A 22,818-nucleotide genomic window follows, 5' to 3' on the forward strand; every position below is an offset into this window, starting at 1 on the left:
TCCAGTATAGGCAGCCGGGGAGTGGTACAGACGGACGAGCCTGCGGCCGGGAGCGCACGCAGCCACAGCACAGACAGCTGAGTGAGCCGGCCCCGGCGGCCACGGCACAGGCAGTACAGTACAGCCAAGCAGCAGCGGCCGGGCACAGAAAGCCAGCCGGGAGCACACAATAGACGGGAGCATGTCACTTCTGCCACAGCCATGCTCAGCATCTGGGGGTACGTCAGTCCCCCTTGACTTCCCCTATTGCCAGGCTTGGCAGGGAGGGGGGAGGCTGGAGCAGAGTGGCAACGAGAGCAGCCAGAGAGCAGCCTCAGCCTGCCTCCAGGCTTTCACATTTCAGCATCACGACCCTGCGCCCCCCAGGCAGAGCAAGGAGCGGGTGAGGGGGGGGGGGGGAGGGCTGCACGGCTCTGGCGCCATTTGATGGCTCGGCGCCTGGAGCATGTGCTCCTCCCTCCCTACCCCCCTGATGACAGTGTGGGTGGGCAGCGGCGGGTGATGAGCGGCACTGCCTCCGACATATGATCAATCATGTCGGCAGCGGCGCTGCTCGTCACTCGCCACTGACCGCTCAGCTCCGCCAGCTATTCATTTATTCACTTAGTCTGCCAATGCCGCCCTAAATTGGTGCCGCCCCGAGGCCCAGGTACCCGGGGAGGTGGGCAAGTCTCCTGCAGCCCTCGCACCCCTCTTCCCTGCTGGAAGAAAAAAAATGGACTTTGCGGGTCTGCGGCGAGGGGGTGGGTCTAAAATGATGCGAATAGCGTAATTTGGCATCTTTTTAGCCCCAATACGTTTTACCCCCAAATTGCGGCATTTGAGTGGCTTTTGTGATGGAGCTTGGAGATATCAGCCCCCCCCCCTCTCTTCTTCCAGGGTGAAGATAATACAAAAGTAGGCAAGAAAATAATTTTTTGTATAACAAATATTACAACTTAAGCTGGGTACACACTAGACGACAATTTCAGCGATGTGTCTGTGTCAGGACAAATCATTCAAGTTGCATTAATGTGCCCTTCCTACATCGCTAGCAATGCAGCCCAACATACCAACAAATGGGACTGGTAAATATTTACATCACAGCCTCAATATAGTACTAATTGGCAAAGAACTTTATTAATAATAATAATAATGATAGCCAAATAAGCCTCACAAAGAACATTTAAATATTGCCTAATTTTATATGTGTTATATGTTGTATGTCCAGCGGCAGCTCCAGCATTGGGCACCACAATCTTGGCCGCATCACATGACCAGGGGGTGGGGCTACCTATTAATCCCTCTGTTCTGGTGTCAGCCTATCACAGTGCTGCAGGGGCAATAAATCCCAGCAGCCTTGGTGCCTCAGCACTGGTGCAAATCCTAAATTGCAGAAGCTGGGTGTTTGTTCTGCCCCACAAGCTTCCTGCTCAGTATCTGTGTTCCTGGCTTTATTTTAAACCAGCCATTCCTGTATCTGCGATTCATAGCCTGCATTGGTCTTACTAACTAGTCCCACAAGAATTTATTAGACTGGTCAAGTTCCCGATCTTGTTCCCGGTCAGCCTGTCTTTCCAGTTCCAGTGTCTGCATCCCCTGTCTATGCCAAGTTGGCCCTTTAAGTTACCATTTGTACCTAAGTTCCGTTACCCTGAAGCCAAGTCTGCCTTTTGAGTTCTTTGTTATCCCTGAAGTTCCAGTGTCTCGATCTACCTCCTGTCCTGTTACGCTATTCTCTCACCATAAGGGAGTTCTCTTAGTGAGGGGCCACAACCTGCTGTCCAGATGCAGCAAAATCCACACTTCCTTGTGGGGGTCCCTGGCAAAGACCGCTGGGCAGTTAGACTCCGCACCTTCACCAAGGAGGTCCACCAATACTCATGGCCAGAGAGTTTATGCATAGGCCCTACATCCTACCCGTCAAGCTTCCAGCACCACAAGTGCAGCCCGTCCTGGGACTGCAGCCTGAGACAAATCCTCAACAATCATCCAGTGTGGCAGCATGCTGACCAAAGCACACCAGATTTATAGGCCAGATCTTTAAAAATGTATATAGAGGGCTGGGCTACATAAAACTGGCAGCCATTTTTACTGTTTGCACTTCTGTTTGCTTTGTGACTAGAGAAGTTTGGTTTATACCTGCTGATAGTTCCACATTGCTTTTAGGCTCTCATGTACTAAAGGACTGGTTACTTAAAAGGCCTGCTCTGTTGCTGGGTCTGGTGATCCCCTACATTGAGATGCAGGAGACCAGATGGCAGGTTCCTATCTCTGCTCAGGAGAGGCTCGTGGCAACCCTGTGGTAACTGGCTACTGGGCAGTCATTTGAGGACCTGAACTTTGGGACCCACATCTCTACGCAGGCTTTGGGACACATCATACCTGAATCCTGCAAGCTTTTTGTAGAAGAAATGTTCGATTTTTATTACAAAAATATTTGGCCAACATGGCTGAACTTTAGCAAGTTAACGAGTTTGCTATATATAAAAACAGATGTGGTGCATTCTGATAAAAAATGGTAATTATATCTAAACAAAATTCTTTTTTTTTTTTATAAAAATGTGGCCAACATGGCTGAACTTTTTCAAACACAATGACTTCATAGTAATGTATCTTTAAATGTTAATTTTACATATAAATCTGGTGCAGTATGATGGTGTTTTTGGGAGTGGCAACACTTTTAGGGGCACAAAGCACACATGCAGGTAAGCCTGGCTTCAGGCTCCCGGCACCATCAACCTGACGCAAGCTGCATGTGCAGAGGCGGAACTACCATTGGTGCAGCAGGAGCATTGCACTGGGGCCCCTGAGGACTAAAGGGGCCCATTGCTGTCTAGACCAGCAGCTTGTACCCCTGCCACCCACTGGTGTGGGGTCTAAATTGTTCTTTTGCACCTGGGCCCACCACTCACAAGTTCCGCCACTGTGCATGTGTGCATTGTCCACTTGAAAGCGGCACCACTTAAACGCCATATATCATAGTGCACCCAATATATGGCAATATATACCAAGGGCAGCAGGAATTCAATATACCAACAAATGTGGTGCATTCTAAATCTACAGTGAGTGTCACCAGTGCCAATGTACACATGCAGCTAGGGGAAGGAAGATGGGTCTCTGGTACCATTAACCTGTCCCTAGCAGCATGCGTGCATTGTCCACCTGAAAGCATTGACACTCACCATAGTATCAGAATACACCACATCTGTTGGTATGTACAACAAGGGCAGCAGTATTTCAGAATCACCCTACATTTAAGAGACTTGTTTCCTCCACCTCCTCCTGATCCCCCTCTGACATCAAGGAGGTATACATTATGGAGGGGATGGTGGGTGGGTGTCTGGCTTAGGAAGGGTAGTAAATTGAGGAGGAGATTGCATAGTGTGGGAGGGGTGGGGTTTTTGAGAAGGAAGGGTTTGAGGAGAAGAATGGAAAGTAGAAGGAGGGTAGGTGGGTGGAGCCCATGATTGGGAATAACTGGAATGGTAGCTGGGATGTGGAGGAAGATGGGTACTGGAGGAAGGGTAGGTGAGTGGTGAACTGAAGGTAAAAGGGATATGAGGACCATGTGCTTGAGGTTCTGGCCCATGAAGGTTCCACTCTGGTGTCAGTTGTCCTGTGAGTGTTTTGTACAATACTTGTGACTCCAGGCGCTGGCACTCTACTGGCAGCTGCTTGAAAAGCGTATGCATGGTTTTGCTAACATATGATGCAAGTCATCAAATTCATCAGATTTCTGGAGCAGTTGTGAATGTGCCTCCAATAGTAGCGGGTCCTTAATAAATTTGGTTTTATGTGGTTTCCTTCTGGCACTCTGTCGCTGTGGAGATTTTGGTTCCTCTAATGATGCATCTTCGAGGTCAAGGGTACGGCTGATGTCTTCAGGTGTCTGTAGGTCTTGTGTCTGTAGGGAAAAAAACATCTTTCTAAAATTTTCAAACATTTTTTTTTCTTTTACAATTCCCTACAAGTGTGGAAGAACAGCAAGCTATGGCAGAGGACTTTGACAGGCGGTGGAATTTCTCTGTGGTGGTGCGATAAACGGGAAACATGTGCGCATCACCAAACCCACCAACAGCGTGTCAGACTACTTCAATTATAAAGGCTACTTTAGCATTGTTCTCATGGCGGTGGTCAACACAAACTATTCATTTATTTTCCTGGATGTTGGGAAAAATGGCTGCTGCTCAGATGGTGGAGCCTTGAAGAATACACGTTTCTATGAGAAGCTTACAACCAACTCCATTCATCTGCCGTCTGTTAAGCAAACAAAGAATGACCTGGGATTTGTGTTCATGGCAGATTAGCAGGGCCGGTGCAAGGCACCGGAGCGCCCCAGGCGAGTCAGGGTGGGGGCGCCCCGGTGCCGGGGGGGGGGGTGTACCTGTCCTGCGGCTGTGTATATAAAGCTTGCGGCGGCGGCGGCAGCGGGGGGTCCCTGCAGTCAAGAAATAACGAGCGCTATCCGCCTGGCTATGCGGAAGCGCTTCTGTTGTGAAAACACTGGCCGCACGGCGCACGCTGATAGGCTGCCAATCAGCGTGCGGCCAGTGTTTCCACAACAGAAGCGCTTCCGCCTAGCCAGGCGGATAGCGCTCGTTATTTCTTGACTGCAGGGACCCCCCGCTGCCGCCGCAAGCTTTATATACACAGCCGCAGGACAGGTACCCCCGCGGCACAGGGGGGGGGGGCAAAATGCCGCCCTCCAGTGGCGGGCGCCCTAGGCAAATGCCTAGATTTGCCTAGTGGTGGCGCCGGCCCTGCAGATTAGACCTTTGCACTGGACAAACACATAGTCAAGCCCTACCCGCAGAGAGTCCTGAGCCACAATTGGCACATTTTCAATTACCGCCTTTCTAGGGCCCATTGGGTATTTAAGAATGCATTTGGAATTCTCAGCAACTGACCCTGTTACTGGACAAAATTTACTATTGACTAAATTGACGCAGGGCCACGAACAAAATGCCTTTGCTCTCAGCAGCCAATGCAGTATCCTTATGCATCAGTGCAGGGGCAAAAGAGGTCTGGGAAAATTACAATGACATATTTAATGAGAAAGGAGCGGTGGCATGGCAGGAGGAAGCCATCAGAAAATTAACTTTTTTTTTAAAAGCAACTTACCCCTTTGTCCTCCACATCCAGACTTCCCACCTCGGACTCTTTAGATGACATTTTCTCCAGGAGGAGGTTTAGTTCTTTGAAATACCACAGCTGTGGGACATAGACCTTTTCTGCACTGACCTTTGACCTCTTCGACTCCTCCACTTTGCGGTTCTCTTTTACGAACACTCTCCGCATATTCGCAATTTTTTTCCGGTCCCAGGTCTCCAAGGCACCAAAAGAAGGTGGGCTTGAAGTACTCCACCAGGCGGTTATAGGCAGCCTCCCTCTTCTGCTTGTTGCTGTTGTCTAGTGAGGACATCAGCAAAAGATTCTTCTTCTCACGGTACAGGCTGATAAAGGCTGATATAAATTTGTGGCTCTCATAGGACATCTGCAGAATAATAATAAAAAAAGAACAATTAATAAACATGAAAAAAGTTTATCCTGGTTAAATAAAGTTTTTTTTTCTAGTTACTGCTGTGAATTATATGAACTATGTTGTGGTTATACATTGTGCAGCAACATAATGGTGGGCAGTGACTTGCAGTGGGGTAGCATACTGGTGGGCAGTGGGTTGCAGTTGGGCAGCATAATGGTGGGCAGTGGCTTGCAATGGGGCAGCATAATGGTGGGCAGTGACTTGCAGTGGGGTAGCATACTGGTGGGCAGTGGGTTGCAGTTGGGCAGCATAATGGTGGGCAGTGGCTTGCAATGGGGCAGCATAATGGTGGGCAGTGACTTGCAGTGGGGTAGCATACTGGTGGGCAGTGGGTTGCAGTTGGGCAGCATAATGGTGGGCAGTGGCTTGCAATGGGGCAGCATAATGGTGGGCAATGACTTGCAGTGGGGCAGCATAATGGTGGGCAGTGGCTTGAAGTGGGGCAGCATAATGGTGAACAGGGCGTGGCCAGTAGCTTGCAGTGGGGCAGCATAATGGGCAATGGGCCAGTATAATGGTGGGAAGAGCAGCATAATGGGGGGCAGTGGTGGTAAAACAACATAATCATCATTGGTGGCCAGTGGTGTAGGCTGCCTAGCTTGTCTGCAGTTTGGGAGCCCAGCAGCGTGCTTCCAGCCTCTTCCTCAGTCATGTGCACAGTGGGAGGAAGAATAGTGGCCGGGAAGTGAGCAGAAATCTTTACATATCATACGTCGTACTGCGATAAATCAAATGTGCATAAAATAGCATGCGATTGCACGTGCGTGACGATAAATAAGACAGTCTGTGTCCCTCAGCCTGGGGTACTGGCTCACACAGACCCTGCTCTGGTAGCGTTTCTTTTTTTCTGGAGGACTTAGCACAGATCTGTATTAATTAAAATAAGCAGCTGTCAATTAAGGAATACTAAACCCTTATATCTAGGTATACCAAAAAGAAGAAAAACAAGTTTGACAGCGATCTTGGAATATAACAGAAATACTTTTTATATATTTTGGTACTTATGTAGTATCTGGGCGCCCGATTTTTTGATTGTATGCCTTAACTTAAGGCATACAATCAGATGCGATGCGATGCGATGACCCGATTTTTCCATAGGATTCAATGTTAAAATGGACTGACACAGAATACCGTCCGCTCGCCACGCTTCGGGCTCGGTGGCTCGCTACGCTCGCCACAGGTTTATATCCAACTCCATGCCCACTTGGATAGTAGGGGTATGAAAAGGACCCCTTTTTTCCCATTGAATTCCATGTTAAAATGGACTCAGTCCATTTTAACATTGAATCCTATGGAAAAATCGGGTCCATCGCATCGCATCGCATGCGATATGGTCGGATGCGATGCGATGGACCCGATTTCAAAATCGTCAGCCCAGTTAGTACATAAGTACCTATATTTTTATTTTAAAAATACATGCAATGTCATACACATTTACCAACAAATAAAAAATGCATAAATAAATTCATATACAAATAATTCACACATATAATACACACAGAAACATATAACAACATACACTTATTAATACTATGGCTAATATCCTTTAGACTTTGTAAATGAAGCAATGTAACTATCCCACTAGAGGCTTTGGTATTACTGCAAACAATTTTATTATGTTGCAGTCCAATACTTCAATCTCACTTTAGTAATTTGTAACAGTAGCCATAGAGGGTTATAGCCAACTTTGTTAGTAAAAGCAGTTTTATCCAGAAAGATTTTAGTTTTGGAATTGGCTTTTCAGAGGCGCTTCCCGGCTGAGGAGCAGGAATGCAGCCTTATCTGGAATGTTCTCCGGGACATGATCCGCAATTCACTCCTGCTGGTCAGTTGTAAACAAATATGGAGCTCCTGTGACGCGTTTCCCCGTCGTTTGAAATCAGCGGCTTCCTCAGATCCAAGATGGTATATCCCAAGTGCGCTGTCAAACATCTTTCCTGTTATGTCTTGTATGCAGGATCCACCAAGATAGAATCTCCTCCATTGAGAAACTGTTCTCCATGTATACCTGGCTGGTGATATTCCATGTGCTCAGCCGGGTGCTGGGGAGGTGTGCATGACACGAACAGCCAATCAGCTACGGCGCTCCCATGAAGCCCACTCCTGATTGGCTGGGGAGGACCCAGTGAATGGCATCACCGGGAAACCCCTCAGTCTCGGAGGAGGAGCTACAAGTAAACACTTAGTTCGGTTTTACGGGACACTTCTTTTTTTTTGGGGGGGGGGGGGGCGAGATGTACTAAGCCTCGAAAAGTGATAAAAGGGAGGGTGATAAACCAGTAGCCAATCAGCTACTACCTGTCATTTTTCAAACCCAGCCTCTGACATGGCAGTTACGAGCTGATTGGCTTGCTGTTTATCACTCTCCCTTTTATCACTTTTCAAGCTTAGTACATCTGGCCCATGCCTTCTTTGGAACAAAGAGGACACGATCTACTCCGGAAGAGCTGGTGAGTATGATTTATTTTCACAGGTACACTAAGGATTTCTCTTAGAGAAGAGGACAAGTCTACGATGACTGTAGTATGTAGTAAAGTTTTACTTTTCTGGTTGTGTGTGATTTATTTGGACATTTATTTTTGTTGTAGAACTACAACACCTAGCAGGCCCATTATGGCCTTAAGGTTCCGCCCACCAGCCAAAGGCTGCTTCTTATTGGATGGTGGTTGGGACTATTCCCTGGCATGTGGGAGGAGCTAGGAATGTAAAAAAAACATTTGGACTTCACTAGCAGGGGTACTGTCAGGCGGAGAAGTCAGTGATCTATCCGGAAGCTATGCGGTGAGTATAATTCCCTCAACAGGTACTTGTTTGGAATCCATAGGTAGGTAATGTATGTGCGAATAATTGCCGGGTCGATTGTGTCATCCGGGGGGAAGAGCGGCAGCGTGTCATGTGGGGGCACTAAGTGATGCTGCTGCCTCCTCCACAGCAGTGAATGGGAATGGGGTTGCTCGACCGAGGTTACCCCTTCAGACTGTCCAACAACCCAGCTCCGACCTGGGTAAAACCCTTCTTTTAACCCGGGTCGGAATGCCAGGTTGCTGGACCCTGGTTTTTTAAAATGGGGCTTTCACACCTCACAGAGAGGGTCGACACATGATATTTGTGTGTTGTGAAAGGTGTAATAGTGTCACCAGCAATTAATACAATTTAAAACACAATTTTTTTATAATAAAAAAAGGCGGGAAAGGTGGACATGTTGGATTTGTTTAAGTCATCCCAGTCTTTATTAATGACTGCTAGCAGTCATGTGTTACATGCCAATTTCTAATTCCAGGGGACGCATTTTGTCATCCACATACAGGTAAGAAAATCCAAATCCGACATCACGTTAATTGTAACTCCACAAATGTTGTTTATCAAATTCTATGTTCTTGTGGACTCACATATGTTGGTGAAACTGACAGGAAATTTAGGGAACGAATGACAAATGGCTTTAACTGTAGGGAATAGCGAACAACCAGCTGCCCGCCTTTTTGCTGACTGTTTTCCAGTCCCGGGCCCCATCATTTCTGATGGGTATACATTTGTTAGGTTGAAGAACCTAATGTTGACATGCATTGGATCGACCACTGAAAGTTGACATGGTCTTAGGTCGACAGGTTCTTTAGGGAAGGTTGACGTGGGTTTTTCACATTTTTATTTTTTAGCTGACATGTGACGACAGGCAGTATTTCATACCCTACCATGCTACAGGCACGGTGCCTCACTATTATATTCCCCCTCCATGTCCACTGGGATGGTAAAGTATGAACAAGTTAAATGTCGGTATTTTGACCTTGTCCATATTTTGACCGTCGGGATTTTGATTGTAGGTAAATTGACTGCATTCCGTGTATACATATGACACCAAAAACAACATTGCTTTCAGCATCTGTTTTATATTATTAAATCTCTCTCTCTATATATGTTATCTTCCCATTAGGAATTTAGTTCTAAATGAAACCCAATATAAAAAACTATTGTGGAAATATAATTTGCTCTTTAAATAATGACATTCCTTTGGACAAATCTAACATCTCTACATTGATATTATGTACATTTTGTTGTTGCCTCTCATATCACATGTGACCTGCAGAGGGCGATCTTGCCTCATGTCAGAATTGTAACAAACCTGATTATCATCAGACATATAAATACAGTATAAGCCACGTTATTTTATATGCTGCATTGTCGTTTGTTCTGTGTTGATTAATAGATATTTCTTTAAAAGTTACATATGATTAGTGACTATCAGCAAATTACTTCAAATTAATTCATAAATCATCTGACTTACAAATACCAGTGAAATGAAGAGTGGATATTGTTATGTAGCAGCACATATTAAATACGGTATTGTGAGAACTCTGTAAACTGAAAGAAATATTAATACATCCAATTGCTTTGGAAATAGATTTACCATCTTGCTGTTATTCTTCGTACTCTCACATATACTGATTGAGACTGAATTCATATGGATGACTGGTGATGGGCAGGACCAGATTTCCCACTAGGCCTGTGAGGCATGGGCACCTGCTGGGGGCGGCAAGGCAGGTAAGGGTAGGTGGCAGTGTGGCGGCTCATGGGGGGGGGGGGGGGGTAGTATAGCTGTGCTCCTCCAGCAGGTGGAACACTGGCAGCTACTGACTGTGAAGCTACTCCCCTCTGTCCATGCAGCTACTCCCCTCTGACTGTGCAGCTACCATCCTCTGACCGTGCAGCTACTCCCCTCTGACCGTTCAGCTACTCCCCTCTGTCCATGCAGCTACTCCCCTCTGACTGTGCAGCTACCATCCTCTGACCGTGCAGCTACTCCCCTCTGTCCATGCAGCTACTCCCCTCTGACTGTGCAGCTACCATCCTCTGACCGTGCAGCTACTCCCCTCTGACCGTGCAGCTACTCCCCTCTGACCGTGCAGCTACTCTCCTCTGACCGTTGAGCTACTCCCCTCTGACTGTGCAGCTACCATCCTCTGACCGTGCAGCTACTCCCCTCTGACCGTGCAGCTACTCCCCTCTGACTGTTGAGCTACTCCCCTCTGACTGTGCAGCTACTCCTCTCTGACTGTGCAGCTACTCCCCTCTGACTGTGCAGCTACTCCCCTCTGACTGTGCAGCTACTCCTCTCTGACTGTGCAGCTACTCCTCTCTGACTGTGCAGCTACTCCTCTCTGACTGTGCAGCTACTCCTCTCTGACTGTGCAGCTACTCCTTTCTGACTGTGCAGCTACTCCTCTCTGACTGTGCAGCTACTCCCCTCTGACTGTGCAGCTACTCCCCTCTGACTGTGCAGCTACTCCCCTCTGACTGTGCAGCTACTCCCCTCTGACTGTTGAGCTACTCCTCTCTGACTGTGCAGCTACTCCTCTCTGACTGTGCAGCTACTCCCCTCTGACTGTGCAGCTACTCCCCTCTGACTGTGCAGCTACTCCCCTCTGACTGTGCAGCTACACCTCTCTGACTGTGCAGCTACTCCTCTCTGACTGTGCAGCTACTCCTCTCTGACTGTGCAGCTACTCCTCTCTGACTGTGCAGCTACTCCTCTCTGACTGTGCAGCTACTCCCCTCTGACTGTGCAGCTACTCCCCTCTGACTGTGCAGCTACTCCTCTCTGACTGTGCAGCTACTCCCCTCTGACTGTGCAGCTACTCCCCTCTGACTGTTCAGCTACTCCCCTCTGACTGTGCAGCTACTCCCCTCTGACTGTGCAGCTACTCCCCTCTGACTGTGCAGCTACTCCCCTCTGACTGTGCAGCTACTCCCCTCTGACTGTGCAGCTACTCCCCTCTGACTGTGCAGCTACTCCTCTCTGACTGTGCAGCTACTCCTCTCTGACTGTGCAGCTACTCCTCTCTGACTGTGCAGCTACTCCCCTCTGACTGTTGAGCTACTCCCCTCTGACTGTGCAGCTACTCCCCTCTGACTGTTGAGCTACTCCCCTCTGACTGTGCAGCTACTCCCCTCTGACTGTGCAGCTACTCCCCTCTGACTGTGCAGCTACTCCCCTCTGACTGTGCAGCTACTCCCCTCTGACTGTGCAGCTACTCCTCTCTGACTGTGCAGCTACTCCTCTCTGACTGTGCAGCTACTCCCCTCTGACTGTGCAGCTACTCCCCTCTGACTGTGCAGCTACTCCCCTCTGACTGTGCAGCTACTCCCCTCTGACTGTTCAGCTACTCCCCTCTGACTGTTCAGCTACTCCCCTCTGACTGTGCAGCTACTCCCCTCTGACTGTGCAGCTACTCCCCTCTGACTGTTGAGCTACTCCCCTCTGACTGTGCAGCTACTCCCCTCTGACTGTTCAGCTACTCCCCTCTGACTGTGCAGCTACTCCCCTCTGACTGTGCAGCTACTCCCCTCTGACTGTGCAGCTACTCCCCTCTGACTGTGCAGCTACTCCTCTCTGACTGTGCAGCTACTCCTCTCTGACTGTGCAGCTACTCCTCTCTGACTGTGCAGCTACTCCTCTCTGACTGTGCAGCTACTCCTCTCTGACTGTGCAGCTACTCCCCTCTGACTGTGCAGCTACTCCCCTCTGACTGTTCAGCTACTCCCCTCTGACTGTTCAGCTACTCCCCTCTGACTGTGCAGCTACTCCCCTCTGACTGTGCAGCTACTCCCCTCTGACTGTTGAGCTACTCCCCTCTGACTGTGCAGCTACTCCCCTCTGACTGTTGAGCTACTCCCCTCTGACTGTGCAGCTACTCCCCTCTGACTGTGCAGCTACTCCCCTCTGACTGTGCAGCTACTCCCCTCTGACTGTGCAGCTACTCCCCTCTGACTGTGGAGCACAGGACAGCTGACTGCACACAGCTTTCCGCCCGCAATGCCTGGAGGGAGGGGAGGTGGTGGCTCACAAATAGCCAGTGAAAGGTAAGAGGAGTGCTGGCATCTCCGTCTCTTTCTCTCATGGGGGGGGTAAAAATACGTAGTACCCAGGGGCATATAGCCACTTAAATATGGCCCTGGCGGTGGGGATGCCGGTGGTCAGAAGAATACTGACACTGGCATCCCGATGCATGGAATCCTAACATGGGTCAATTAAGTATGTTCACCTTCCCCCGGCCCTCCCCTAACCCTCCCTCCTCACAACCTAACCCCCCTTCTAAGTGCCTAACCCTCCCCACAGCCTAACTGTAACCTTCCCAACTCCCTCCCCCTGGCAGCCTAACCCTACCCTTTCTACCAGGGGTAGATCCCTGGTGGGCTGACGTGTCTGTGGGGGTGCCTGTGGCCAGGAGAGGTGACAGACTGAAGGTGTGGGAGTGATAATGGGTAGTGGGAACTTGCTCTACGCTGGAGGACCTCTGTAAGTATGGATTGCTTCCACAGGTACCCTCATTGGATTACTACAGGAGCAGTGGACGGATGGAGGTAGACCTACCTACGGTGCCAAGACAGGTAAGTATCTGTACGAAAGGGCTCATTGTGTAATAAAGTTGTATTTTTCTGGTGTGTGTGCATTTATTTAACTAATGTTTCTGCTGTGGAACTAAGAGTCCCAGCAAGCCCATTACTGGGTCGCATGCTGGGACTTGTTCTCCAAGTCCCAGTATGCGGACCAGGTTTGCTGGGTCCAGGCTTGCCACAGCAGAACCCAATGGTTTATTCTATTTTTGTTTTTTTGCACACAAATCAGCCCTGTACCCACAGCCCAGGGCTGGAGGGAGGACCCCTTCAGTGGGGGGTCACCACTTCCCCAGGATCCCTGCCCAGGCTGACTGGTCAGGGGCTAATGATTTGGCCACGGGACCTTATATAATAATTGTCCCCCGTCTGTGGCATTACCCTACTGGCTCGTTGGGCCTGGTGCTGGTTCGCAAAATTTGGGGGACCCCTATTCGTTTTGTGCCCCATATTTTGAGAACCAGAACCGGCCCTTGGGCCTGGTGCTCGTTTCAAAACTACAGGGAACCCCTACTGGTTTGGTTCTCAGATTTTCTAAAACAAGGACCGGCTCTTTGAGCCTGGGGCTGGTTATGCCCATGAAGGGGGGGGGGGGGGATCCGCTGAATATGAATCCATACTATATCGGAAAATACAAATCAATCAAATACGTCTGCATTGTAAATATCCTTCCGGAATACGAATTTGTAAATGAAATACGACACCGATAACAGTCGTACGCATTCGTAATCAGAAACCCAATACGACTTTTCATATTCATATTCTTAGTAAATTTTGCCCATAGTATAGTGGGTGTGGGTCATATGGTCAAGCATAAGCTGGTCCACAGTCAATAGGTCGACACCACTAGGTCGACATGCTGAAAGGTTGACATTGGTCTAGGTCAACATGGGACAAGGTGGACATGTCATAAGGTCGATATGATCTAGGTCGACAGTCAAAAGGTCGACATGGGGTTTTTCACTGTTTTTTTACCCAAATGTCGACACAGTTGACACAGGATAAAGTGCACCACGTCCCCTCGCATGGCTTGCTGCGCTCACCATGCTTCGGACACGGTGCCTCGCTATGTTATTCTTCCGCCACACCCTAGTGGATGGTAGGGCATGAAATACCGCCTGTCGGCACATGTCGGCTCCAAAAAACAGTGCAAAACTTCATGTCGACCTTTTGACTGTCGACCTAGACCATGTTGACATAATGCTTGTGTCGACCTAATGACCTGTCGATCGCGTACACGTCGACCTAGAAAAATGTCGACCTTTCAGCATGTCGACCTAGTGGTGTCGACCTAATGACTGTCGACCTAATGACCACATCCCAGTATGGTAAGACTATCTGTGAGAGACTGCTTCCTATGTCTTTATCTGGGCATGTCAGCAATGAATTTGGCCATGTGACAAACGTTTCCCTAGCCTTCCATCGGCCATGGAGCTAAATTTGAGCAGCCGACAATTAATATCTTTCCTATGAAGTCAGAAGTACATTTGTGAGGATAGTCAGAGGTAATGTCAGATATTAGAGTAATGTACATTCTAAACCGTGTCTAAACCTGCTTTTCTCAATACAGAAATCCCCTGTTTTCTGACCATAGAAGTATGCAAAGTGACAGCTGTCACTGTAGATTATTATATAACTGAATACACCTGAATTATTGTCTAGTGTTGCTATTCAAAACATATTACATTTCAATAATAATGTTTTGAGAAAGAATAGCATCTTTCTTGTATGAAAAATACTACTGCGATCATACCAGGCGATATATCATAGGCCCCTAAGAAAGGAAGGTGCGCAGGGATTTAAATGGAATCATTGTGGATCAAAATGATGCAATTATTGGGCAGCATGGATAGGGTCAAGTTAATGCGATTCACCCATAGTTACCTCCCCTCATGCTTTCTGCAGGAGATTCTCTGACATAGCAGCAATCTCCCTCTCTCCCTCATTAGTCTAGCAATCTCCCTCATGTCACCTAGCCCACATTACACTGCTACATCATAGTTACCTCCCCTCCTGCATTCTGCAGGAGACTCCCTGACATAGCAGCAATCTCCCTCTCTCCCTCATTAGTCTAACAATCTCCTCATGTCACCTAGCCCACATTACACTGTTACATCATAGTTACCTCCCCTCCTGCATTCTGCAGGAGACTCCCTGACATAGCAGCAATCTCCCTCTCTCCCTCATTAGTCTAGCAATCTCCCTCATGTCACCTAGCCCACATTACACTGTTACATTTTTGGGGAAAAAAGCAATGAGAGACAGATACATTTACATTGAATCATCAGCACCATTTCCCAGCACTTTACCAAGTATAGTAACTCTTACTAACTGCTTTGGGGCTCATCTACATTTGGATATAAATCATTGTAAAAGATTCCTCTCAGATGTAGCAGTACACACCCACACTTCTAGGTGCCACATTCACAATCTCTTTTCACAATATCTCCATATATATGGAACTAGACACGCCCTTAGGGTGGAGCATGACACGCCCCCTCAATATGGCGCTGTGTAAAATTCTGCTACCAACTATAATCTCCCTGAAACTCGTTTTCAAAAGTAGGCAAGTATGGATTCACCATAACTGACATCATAAGCCCCCTCCTTCCCCCCCTTTTGAGGAAGTGGGCAGTACACTTGACTATTATCATGGGTGTTCAGGAAAGCTCCCAAAAAAATCAGACATTCCGGTACAGTAGGCAACTTTTACTCCTTTATTATTCTCATTTCACACCACACTTCGGACCTGGGATATTGCCGGGTTGGTGACGTAACAACCCAGGTCGAGGTGTATTGTGAATGCGCCAAACCTTATAACTCGGGTGTGCCTTCAATTCAACCCAGGTTAAAACTGGGTCACCCTCTGTATACTGGGTGACCCGGGTTTAATGTGAATTCGCCAGACCCGGGTCAGAGCCATGTCAGACCCGGGATTGCGATCCTGGGTCTAAAACATATTTGCAATCTGAAAGGGGTATATCTGTTATTTACAGGATTTCAGCATTTTTCCTAGTATACAAATATCACAATAATGTAATATCAAAGTGGCAGACAACTAACAAATCCACTATTCCAATGTTTAGCTTTAGTGAATTAAAAGTGACGTATTCTTTTTTTTGTTTTGTTTCATTTGTTACGGAGATTGTTGGATTGAAACATTGCTACAAACAGAAAAAACAGCAGTCCTGTTACATGTCTGTCAAATCTGTAGATGACTTCACATGTTCCGTAAATATGACATATTTCATGTCTCTGACACAAGATGATGTTAGATGATCACTATGCGGGATAGGCCAAAAATATGTTATCCGAACAGTTCATGCTTCAAGTTTTCTCTCACAAGCAGTTATCCCAGCAATGTCTGCCTTTCTCCAGATCAGGTAATGAGAAATGTACACGCCTATTTCATTCGGAGAATGACAGCATTGTGCCGCAGTATTCAATGTTAAGGATTTGCATTAGTAATTCATCCTTTATTTGGTAAGCAATCTTACTTTATACACTATATCCTGTGTATGCTGATTTAAGTAGTCTGGCAAAATCTATCCTATAATGAAAATTCATAAGCAACCTCTACATGCTTTATTGCTAGCATCAAAACTCCTCCTGTTGGCACTAACATAGAGAAAGTTGGGTAGTTCCAAGGCGACATTAAGTCTTCTTGTAATGCCTGCAGGGTATTCAGTGGGAGGTGGCGCGGCATAATGGTGAGAGCATAGTGTTCCCTACCCTGGGGTCATTATGCTTGTCTCTTCTCTGATCCTCTTATTTCCTGATACATATATGGCCACTGAGAAAGCCAAATATATAGTTTAAGGAACATAATATAGGACATGATTATTATGCGCTTTCACTGATTTCCATGGGCAGGCCTAGAATTTGAAAATTCCTTATTGCAAACAATTGTTCTTTGTTTTTCCCTTTCATATATTGTTTGGTTCCAGTTACCTTTAGTGGTTGTTATGAGCAATTTTCAATACTAGCTATTATTCTTATGAGTGAAGTGGAAATGAGTGGCATGCGGTCCTTATGTGTGTCCTTATTGTAAGGAGTAGCGGAGGAGTAGTGTGCGGTCAGGAATTGGGTCCCTCTGTGTCTGGCCGCTGGCTGTGTACTGTCTCCGGTAGCGGAGGAGTATTGTGCGGTAAGGAATTGGGCCCCTCTGTGTCTGGCTGCTGGCTGTATACTGTCTCCGGTAGCGGACGAGTAGTGTGAGGTCAGGAATCGGGTCCCTCTGTGTCTGGCCGCTGGCTGTGTACTGTCTCTGGTCGCGGAGGAGTAGTGTGCGGTCAGGAATTGGGTCCCTCTGTGTCTGGCCCCTGGCTGTGTACTGTCTCTGGTAGCAGAAGAGCAGTGTGCGGTCAGGAATCGGCTCCCTCTGTGTCTGGCTGCTGGCTGTGTGCTGTCTCTGGTAGCGGACGAGTAGTGTGCGGTCAGGAATTGGGTCCCTCTGTGTCTGGCTGCTGGCTGTGTACTGTCTCCGGTAGTGGAGGAGTAGTGTGCGGTCAGGAATCGGCTCCCTCTGTGTCTGGCCGCTGGCTGTGTACTGTCTCTGGTAGCAGAGTAGTAGTGTGTGGTCAGGAATTGGGCCCCTCTGTGTCTGGCTGCTGGCTGTATACTGTCTCCGGTAGCGGAGGAGTAGTGTGCGGTCAGGAATTGGGTCCCCCTGTGTCTGGCCGCTGGCTGTGTACTGTCTTCGGTAGTGGAGGAGTAGTGTGCGGTCAGGAATTGGGCCCCTCTGTGTCTGGCTGCTGGCTGTATACCAGGGGCGGATTGGGGACCAAAAGTGGCCCTGGAAAATTTCTGGAAGTGGCCTCATGTGGGCGGCACCAAATCAAAATGGGCGTGGCCAGCATAACAGTAGGCGGGGTTACTACATCAGTATTGCTGCCGAACTTGAAGCTGAAAGATGCACGTGTTTCCACCTAGTTACAGGTGTTGGGATCCCGGCGTTCAGAATCCCGACGCCGAAATCCCGACCGCCGAAATACCGACATATTCTCCCTCCGTGGGTGTCCACGACACCCCTGGAGGGAGAATAAATTAGTGTGCCGAGCGTAGCGAGGCACCGGGCCCGCTGCGTGGCGAGCGCAGCGAGCCCGCAAGGGGGGGGGGCGATCCACGTCCCCCCCTTGTCGGCATTTCGGCTGTCGGGATTCCGGCGTCGGGATTCTGAACGCCGGGATCCCGACCGCCGGGATTTAGTACTGAATCCTTAAAAAATATGTATATGAAGTTTTCAGCCCATGTATAATTCTGAACAATGGGAGGAGGGAGAGCACCTCTCAGGGATGGGGAACATGTTCATGAGCTCACCTCCTAAAGCCTTAATGGGGCAATTTCAGACCCTTTTCTAAGCGATCTGACTAGATCACCTTCGCTTGCCACAACTTTACTAAAGGTAATACATGGTGGCGTGGACACATATATGTTAGAAAGTAGTCCAGCACTTCACTGACACAACACTACTGCCCCGGTGCCCTCAGCGAAAACAACACCTTAATAAAGGGGTTATACACCTCAAAATGCTGTAGTATATGTGACATACTGTATTAAAACAAAGTTTTGCACAAGCCCCTGAGTGCCGATGCTTTATATATATAATATTCCTTTGCCCCTAAAGGTAGGGGCCCACTATATATACTTATTTATTTTAATTACAGTTGGAGCAGTTTTCATTCAACCCAACAATGCGGCATGTCTGCCCATCTCGACGCACCATTAGCTGAGATTGGGACGTGCGTGCGTGATACTTGTGCACCACATTCACAGCAATGGGACACGCAAGTGTTTGAGACGCTAGCGTGTCCCCCCATCTTGGCGCATTGTTGGGCTGAATGAAAATGGCGCCATATGTAAATACAAATGCTGCCTCACACACACTTGCACTTACTGTAAATATTGGGACTCAGAGCCTGAAAAGCAGCACAGCAACAGCAGAATTTGTGGTTGCTCAGTGTTGTAACTAGACTTCTTACATAATTCGTCCCCTCCATGACGTTTTACCGCGATTATCGGGCCTGTGGGGAGGGGGAGCCAAATTAAATTACAATTGCATATGTCGGCTTTGCTATCACCCCACAGGTCATCGAATCGCAGTAAAATGCTGCGTGGAGAGGGGGGCAGCACGGGGCTACGATTGTGTAATGAAATGCATTAGAAAAACCATTTGTGGTCAGGGCCGGTGCTAGGGTGTTCGGTGCCCTCCTGCAAACTTTACATTTGCGCCCTCTCCTAATTTACAAAGGGACCGCGCACACAAAAAAACGATGTGGATGGGGCAAGGCCACTCATTTCAACTTACGTCACACAGTAAACCATCTTATTCACATTATACAGCACCAGTGCCATAACTAGACATTTTGGTGCCCTGTGCCAGAAAGTGAATTTGTGACTGCCCCATGAACTGGGGCACGCCGTAGGCGCGCGCCAAAAAATAGGGGTGTGGCTTCATGGGGAAGTGGCATGGCAACATAACAGTACCAATAACACCATAATGCCATTACACATTATGGCTCACGTGGTAATGCCACAGTGCTGCCTATTCCACATTATGCCACACATTGTGTTGCGCTTACACATTATGCCACACGCCGTAATTCCCCTCACACAATATGCTGCACACTTTTATGCTCATATGACACTAGTGCCTTTTATTCACATTACACTTCATAGTAGTGCCCATACACAAAGGGGGAAATTTACTAAGATGTGAGTTGTATTTCACATGGGATGTTGCTATGGGCAACCAATCAGATGCTATCTTTTATCTTCTAGAAGGTGCTAAAATAATGAGAAGTAGTTTCTGATTGGTTGCCCATAGCAACATCCCATGTGAAATACAACTCACATCTTAGTAAATTTCCCCCAAAATGTCCACAGTAGTAGCTTTGCATAACATAAACGCCCACTGTGCCCTCAGTAGTATCGCTGACTATACGTATTGTCCGCACCAGTTGCCAAAAGTCTTGGCACTGATTATACGTAACACACACACACCAGTTGCCGACAGTAGTAGTGCTGCCTATACATAATGCCCACACCAACTGCCGACAGTAGTAGTGCTGCCTATACATAATGCCCACACCAACTGCCGACAGTAGTAGTGCTGCCTATACATAATGCCCACACCAACTGCCGACAGTAGTAGTGCTGCCTATACATAATGCCCACACCAACTGCCGACAGTAGTAGTGCTGCCTATACATAATGCCCACACCAACTGCCGACAGTAGTAGTGCTGCCTATACATAATGCCCACACCAACTGCCGACAGTAGTAGTGCTGCCTATACATAATGCCCACACCAACTGCCGACAGTAGTAGTGCTGCCTATACATAATGCCCACACCAACTGCCGACAGTAGTAGTGCTGCCTATACATAACAACCACACCAGTTGCAGACAGTAGTAGCACTGCTTTTACTGTATGCCCACACCAGTTTCCAACAGTAATAGCGCTGCATTTAGCTAATGCCCACACCAGTTGCCGACAGTAGTAGCGCTGATTTAAACTAATGTGCACACCAGTTGCTGACAGTAGTAGTGATGCCTAACACCAACACCAGTTGCCGACAGTAGTAGTGATGCATAATGCCCACACCAGATGCCAACAGTAGTAGCGCTTCTTATACCTAATGCCCACGCCAATTGCTGACAGTAGTAACGTTGCTTATAACTAATGCCCACACCAGTTGCCGACAGTAGTAGCGATGCGTAATGCCTACACCAGCTGCCAACAGTAGTAGCGCTGCCTATATGTAATGCCCACACCAGTTGCCGACAGTAGTAGTGCTGCCTATACATAACAACCACACCAGTTGCTGACAGTAGTATCCCTGCCTACATGTAACGCCCACACCAGCTGCCGACAGTAGCACTGCCTACATGTAACGCCCACACCAGTTTCCGACAGTAGTATCGCTGCCTATATGTAACGCCCACACCAGCTGCTGACAGTAGTATCGCTGCCTATATTTAACGCACACACCAGCTGCCGACAGTAGAAGCGCTGCCTATATGTAACACCCACGCCAGCTGCCGACAGTAGTAGCGCTGCCTATATGTAACGACCACACCAGCTGCCGAAAGTAGTATCGCTGCCTATATGTAACACCCACGCCAGCTGCCGACAGTAGTAGCGCTGCCTATATGTAACGACCACACCAGCTGCCGAAAGTAGTATCGCTGCCTATATGTAACGCCCACATCCGCTGCCGGTAGTAGTATCGCTGCCTATATGTAACGCCCACATCCGCTGCCGGTAGTATGGGGGGGCAAGCATTGGAGACGCACAGATACCAGAATCCCCAGCGCACTCTCGCTGATTGCTGCGCCAGGGACAGGTACAATGAGGATGGCTCCATCTGGACACAGTTTGCTGACAGTATAACTCGCTCTCATACACTTTTTTTTTTTACCTTAAAATCTGTGGCAGCTCATCTTCTCCTTTCATCAGCCCTGCTGTTCTCCATTGTAGCTCCGCCCCCTTGCCCCGTGTGGCTCCGCCCATCTGATCCGTGTAGCTCCGCCCCCTGTCCAGTCTCTGGTGACAGTCACTGATGTACAGTATGTTAAAGGGGGTTGGGACATTGGAGCTGGGAAGGGCTTCATTCTGCTGGCGCTGCTGCCTGTAGTGTGACAGGCAGCAGCCACTGAAAGCAGCAGCAGCAGCAGCAGCAGCGCGGGGGAGAGAGGATGTGTTCTCTGCTCAGTACGCTCACTGACTGGCTCCCCCGTTGTCTTGCCAGCCGCAGCTGCACCACCTGAGTTGCTGGTGATCGCTGCGGCTGGCCTCCTCTGTAAAAATGAAGAAGCAGGAAGCCCCCTACACGCACAAAGCTGGAGATGGGGACCACTTCCGGGCACGGCCACTGGTGCTATTACCCATAACCCCGCTGTGGCCGGCCCCTTCAGTCACATGTCACAGTGTCACCAGTAGCTGTCGGCCTCACTATCGGCCGGCCTCCCGGGAAAATTCCCGGTAACTTTAATGGCCAATCCGCCCCTGCTGTATACTGTCTCCGGTAGCGGAGGAGTAGTGTGCAGTCAGGAATTGGGTCCCTCTGTGTCTGGCTGCTGGCTGTGTGCTGTCTCCGGTAGCGGAGGAGTAGTGTGCGGCCAGGAATCGGGCCCCTCTGTGTCTGGCCGCTGGCTGTGTACTGTCTCCGGTAGCGGAGGAGTAGTGTGTGGTCAGGATTCGGGTCCCTCTGTGTCTGGCTGCTGGCTGTGTACTGTCTCCGGTAGCGGAGGAGTAGTGTGCGGTCAGGAATCTGGCCCCTCTGTGTCTGGCTGCTGGCTGTGTGCTGTCTCCGGTAGCAGAGGAGTAGTGTGCGGTCAGGAATTGAGTCCCTCTGTGTCTGGCTGCTGGCTGTGTGCTGTCTCCGGTAGCAGAGGAGTAGTGTGTGGTCAGGAATTGGGCCCCTCTGTGTCTGGCTGCTGGCTGTGTACTGTCTCCGGTAGCGGAGGAGTAGTGTGCGGTCAGGAATCGGGCCCCTCTGTGTCTGGCTGCTGGCTGTGTGCTGTCTCCGGTAGCGGAGGAGTAGTGTGCGGTCAGGAATCGGGTCCCTCTGTGTCTGGCCGCTGGCTGTGTACTGTCTCCGGTAGCGGAGGAGTAGTGTGCGGTCAGGAATCGGGTCCCTCTGTGTCTGGCCGCTGGTTGTGCACTATCTCCAGTAGCGGAGGAGTAGTGTGTGGTTAGGAATCGGGTCCCTCTGTGTCTGGCCGCTGGCTGTGTACTGTCTCTGGTAGCGGAGGAGTAGTGTGCGGTCAGGAATCGGGCCCCTCTGTGTCTGGCTGCTGGCTGTGTGCTGTCTCCGGTAGCGGAGGAGTATTGTGCGGTCAGGAATTGGGTCCCTCTGTGTCTGGCCGCTGGCTGTGTACTGTCTCCGGTAGTGGAGGAG

General features: G+C 48.9%; 1 protein-coding gene across 1 annotated transcript; it reads right to left on the bottom strand.

Annotated features, from left to right (window-relative positions):
• Positions 1 to 2,486: 2,486 nt before the first annotated feature.
• Positions 2,487 to 21,395, bottom strand: LOC146042150 (uncharacterized). Its single transcript, XM_083162069.1, has 3 exons — positions 21,337 to 21,395; positions 5,104 to 5,476; positions 2,487 to 3,886 (listed from the first exon to the last, which is right to left on the bottom strand). Exons 2-3 carry the CDS (start codon positions 5,278 to 5,280, stop codon positions 3,644 to 3,646), a joined length of 420 nt encoding a protein of 139 aa, XP_083018195.1. The 5' UTR covers positions 5,281 to 5,476; positions 21,337 to 21,395; the 3' UTR covers positions 2,487 to 3,643.
• Positions 21,396 to 22,818: the final 1,423 nt, after the last annotated feature.

This window comes from Crinia signifera, chromosome 19, assembly GCF_055691185.1.
Source record: "Crinia signifera chromosome 19, ASM5569118v1, whole genome shotgun sequence".
NCBI classification, from domain to species: Eukaryota; Metazoa; Chordata; class Amphibia; order Anura; family Myobatrachidae; genus Crinia; species Crinia signifera.

Coding starts and splice junctions, on each gene's coding strand:
- LOC146042150 (XM_083162069.1), bottom strand. CDS start 5,280: ATGCGGAGAGTGTTCGTAAAAGAGAACCGCAAAGTGGAGGAGTCGAAG. Junction 3,887..5,103: donor TGGATGTGGAGGACAAAGGG/GTAAGTTGCTTT, acceptor TTTTCCCTACAG/ACACAAGACCTACAGACACC.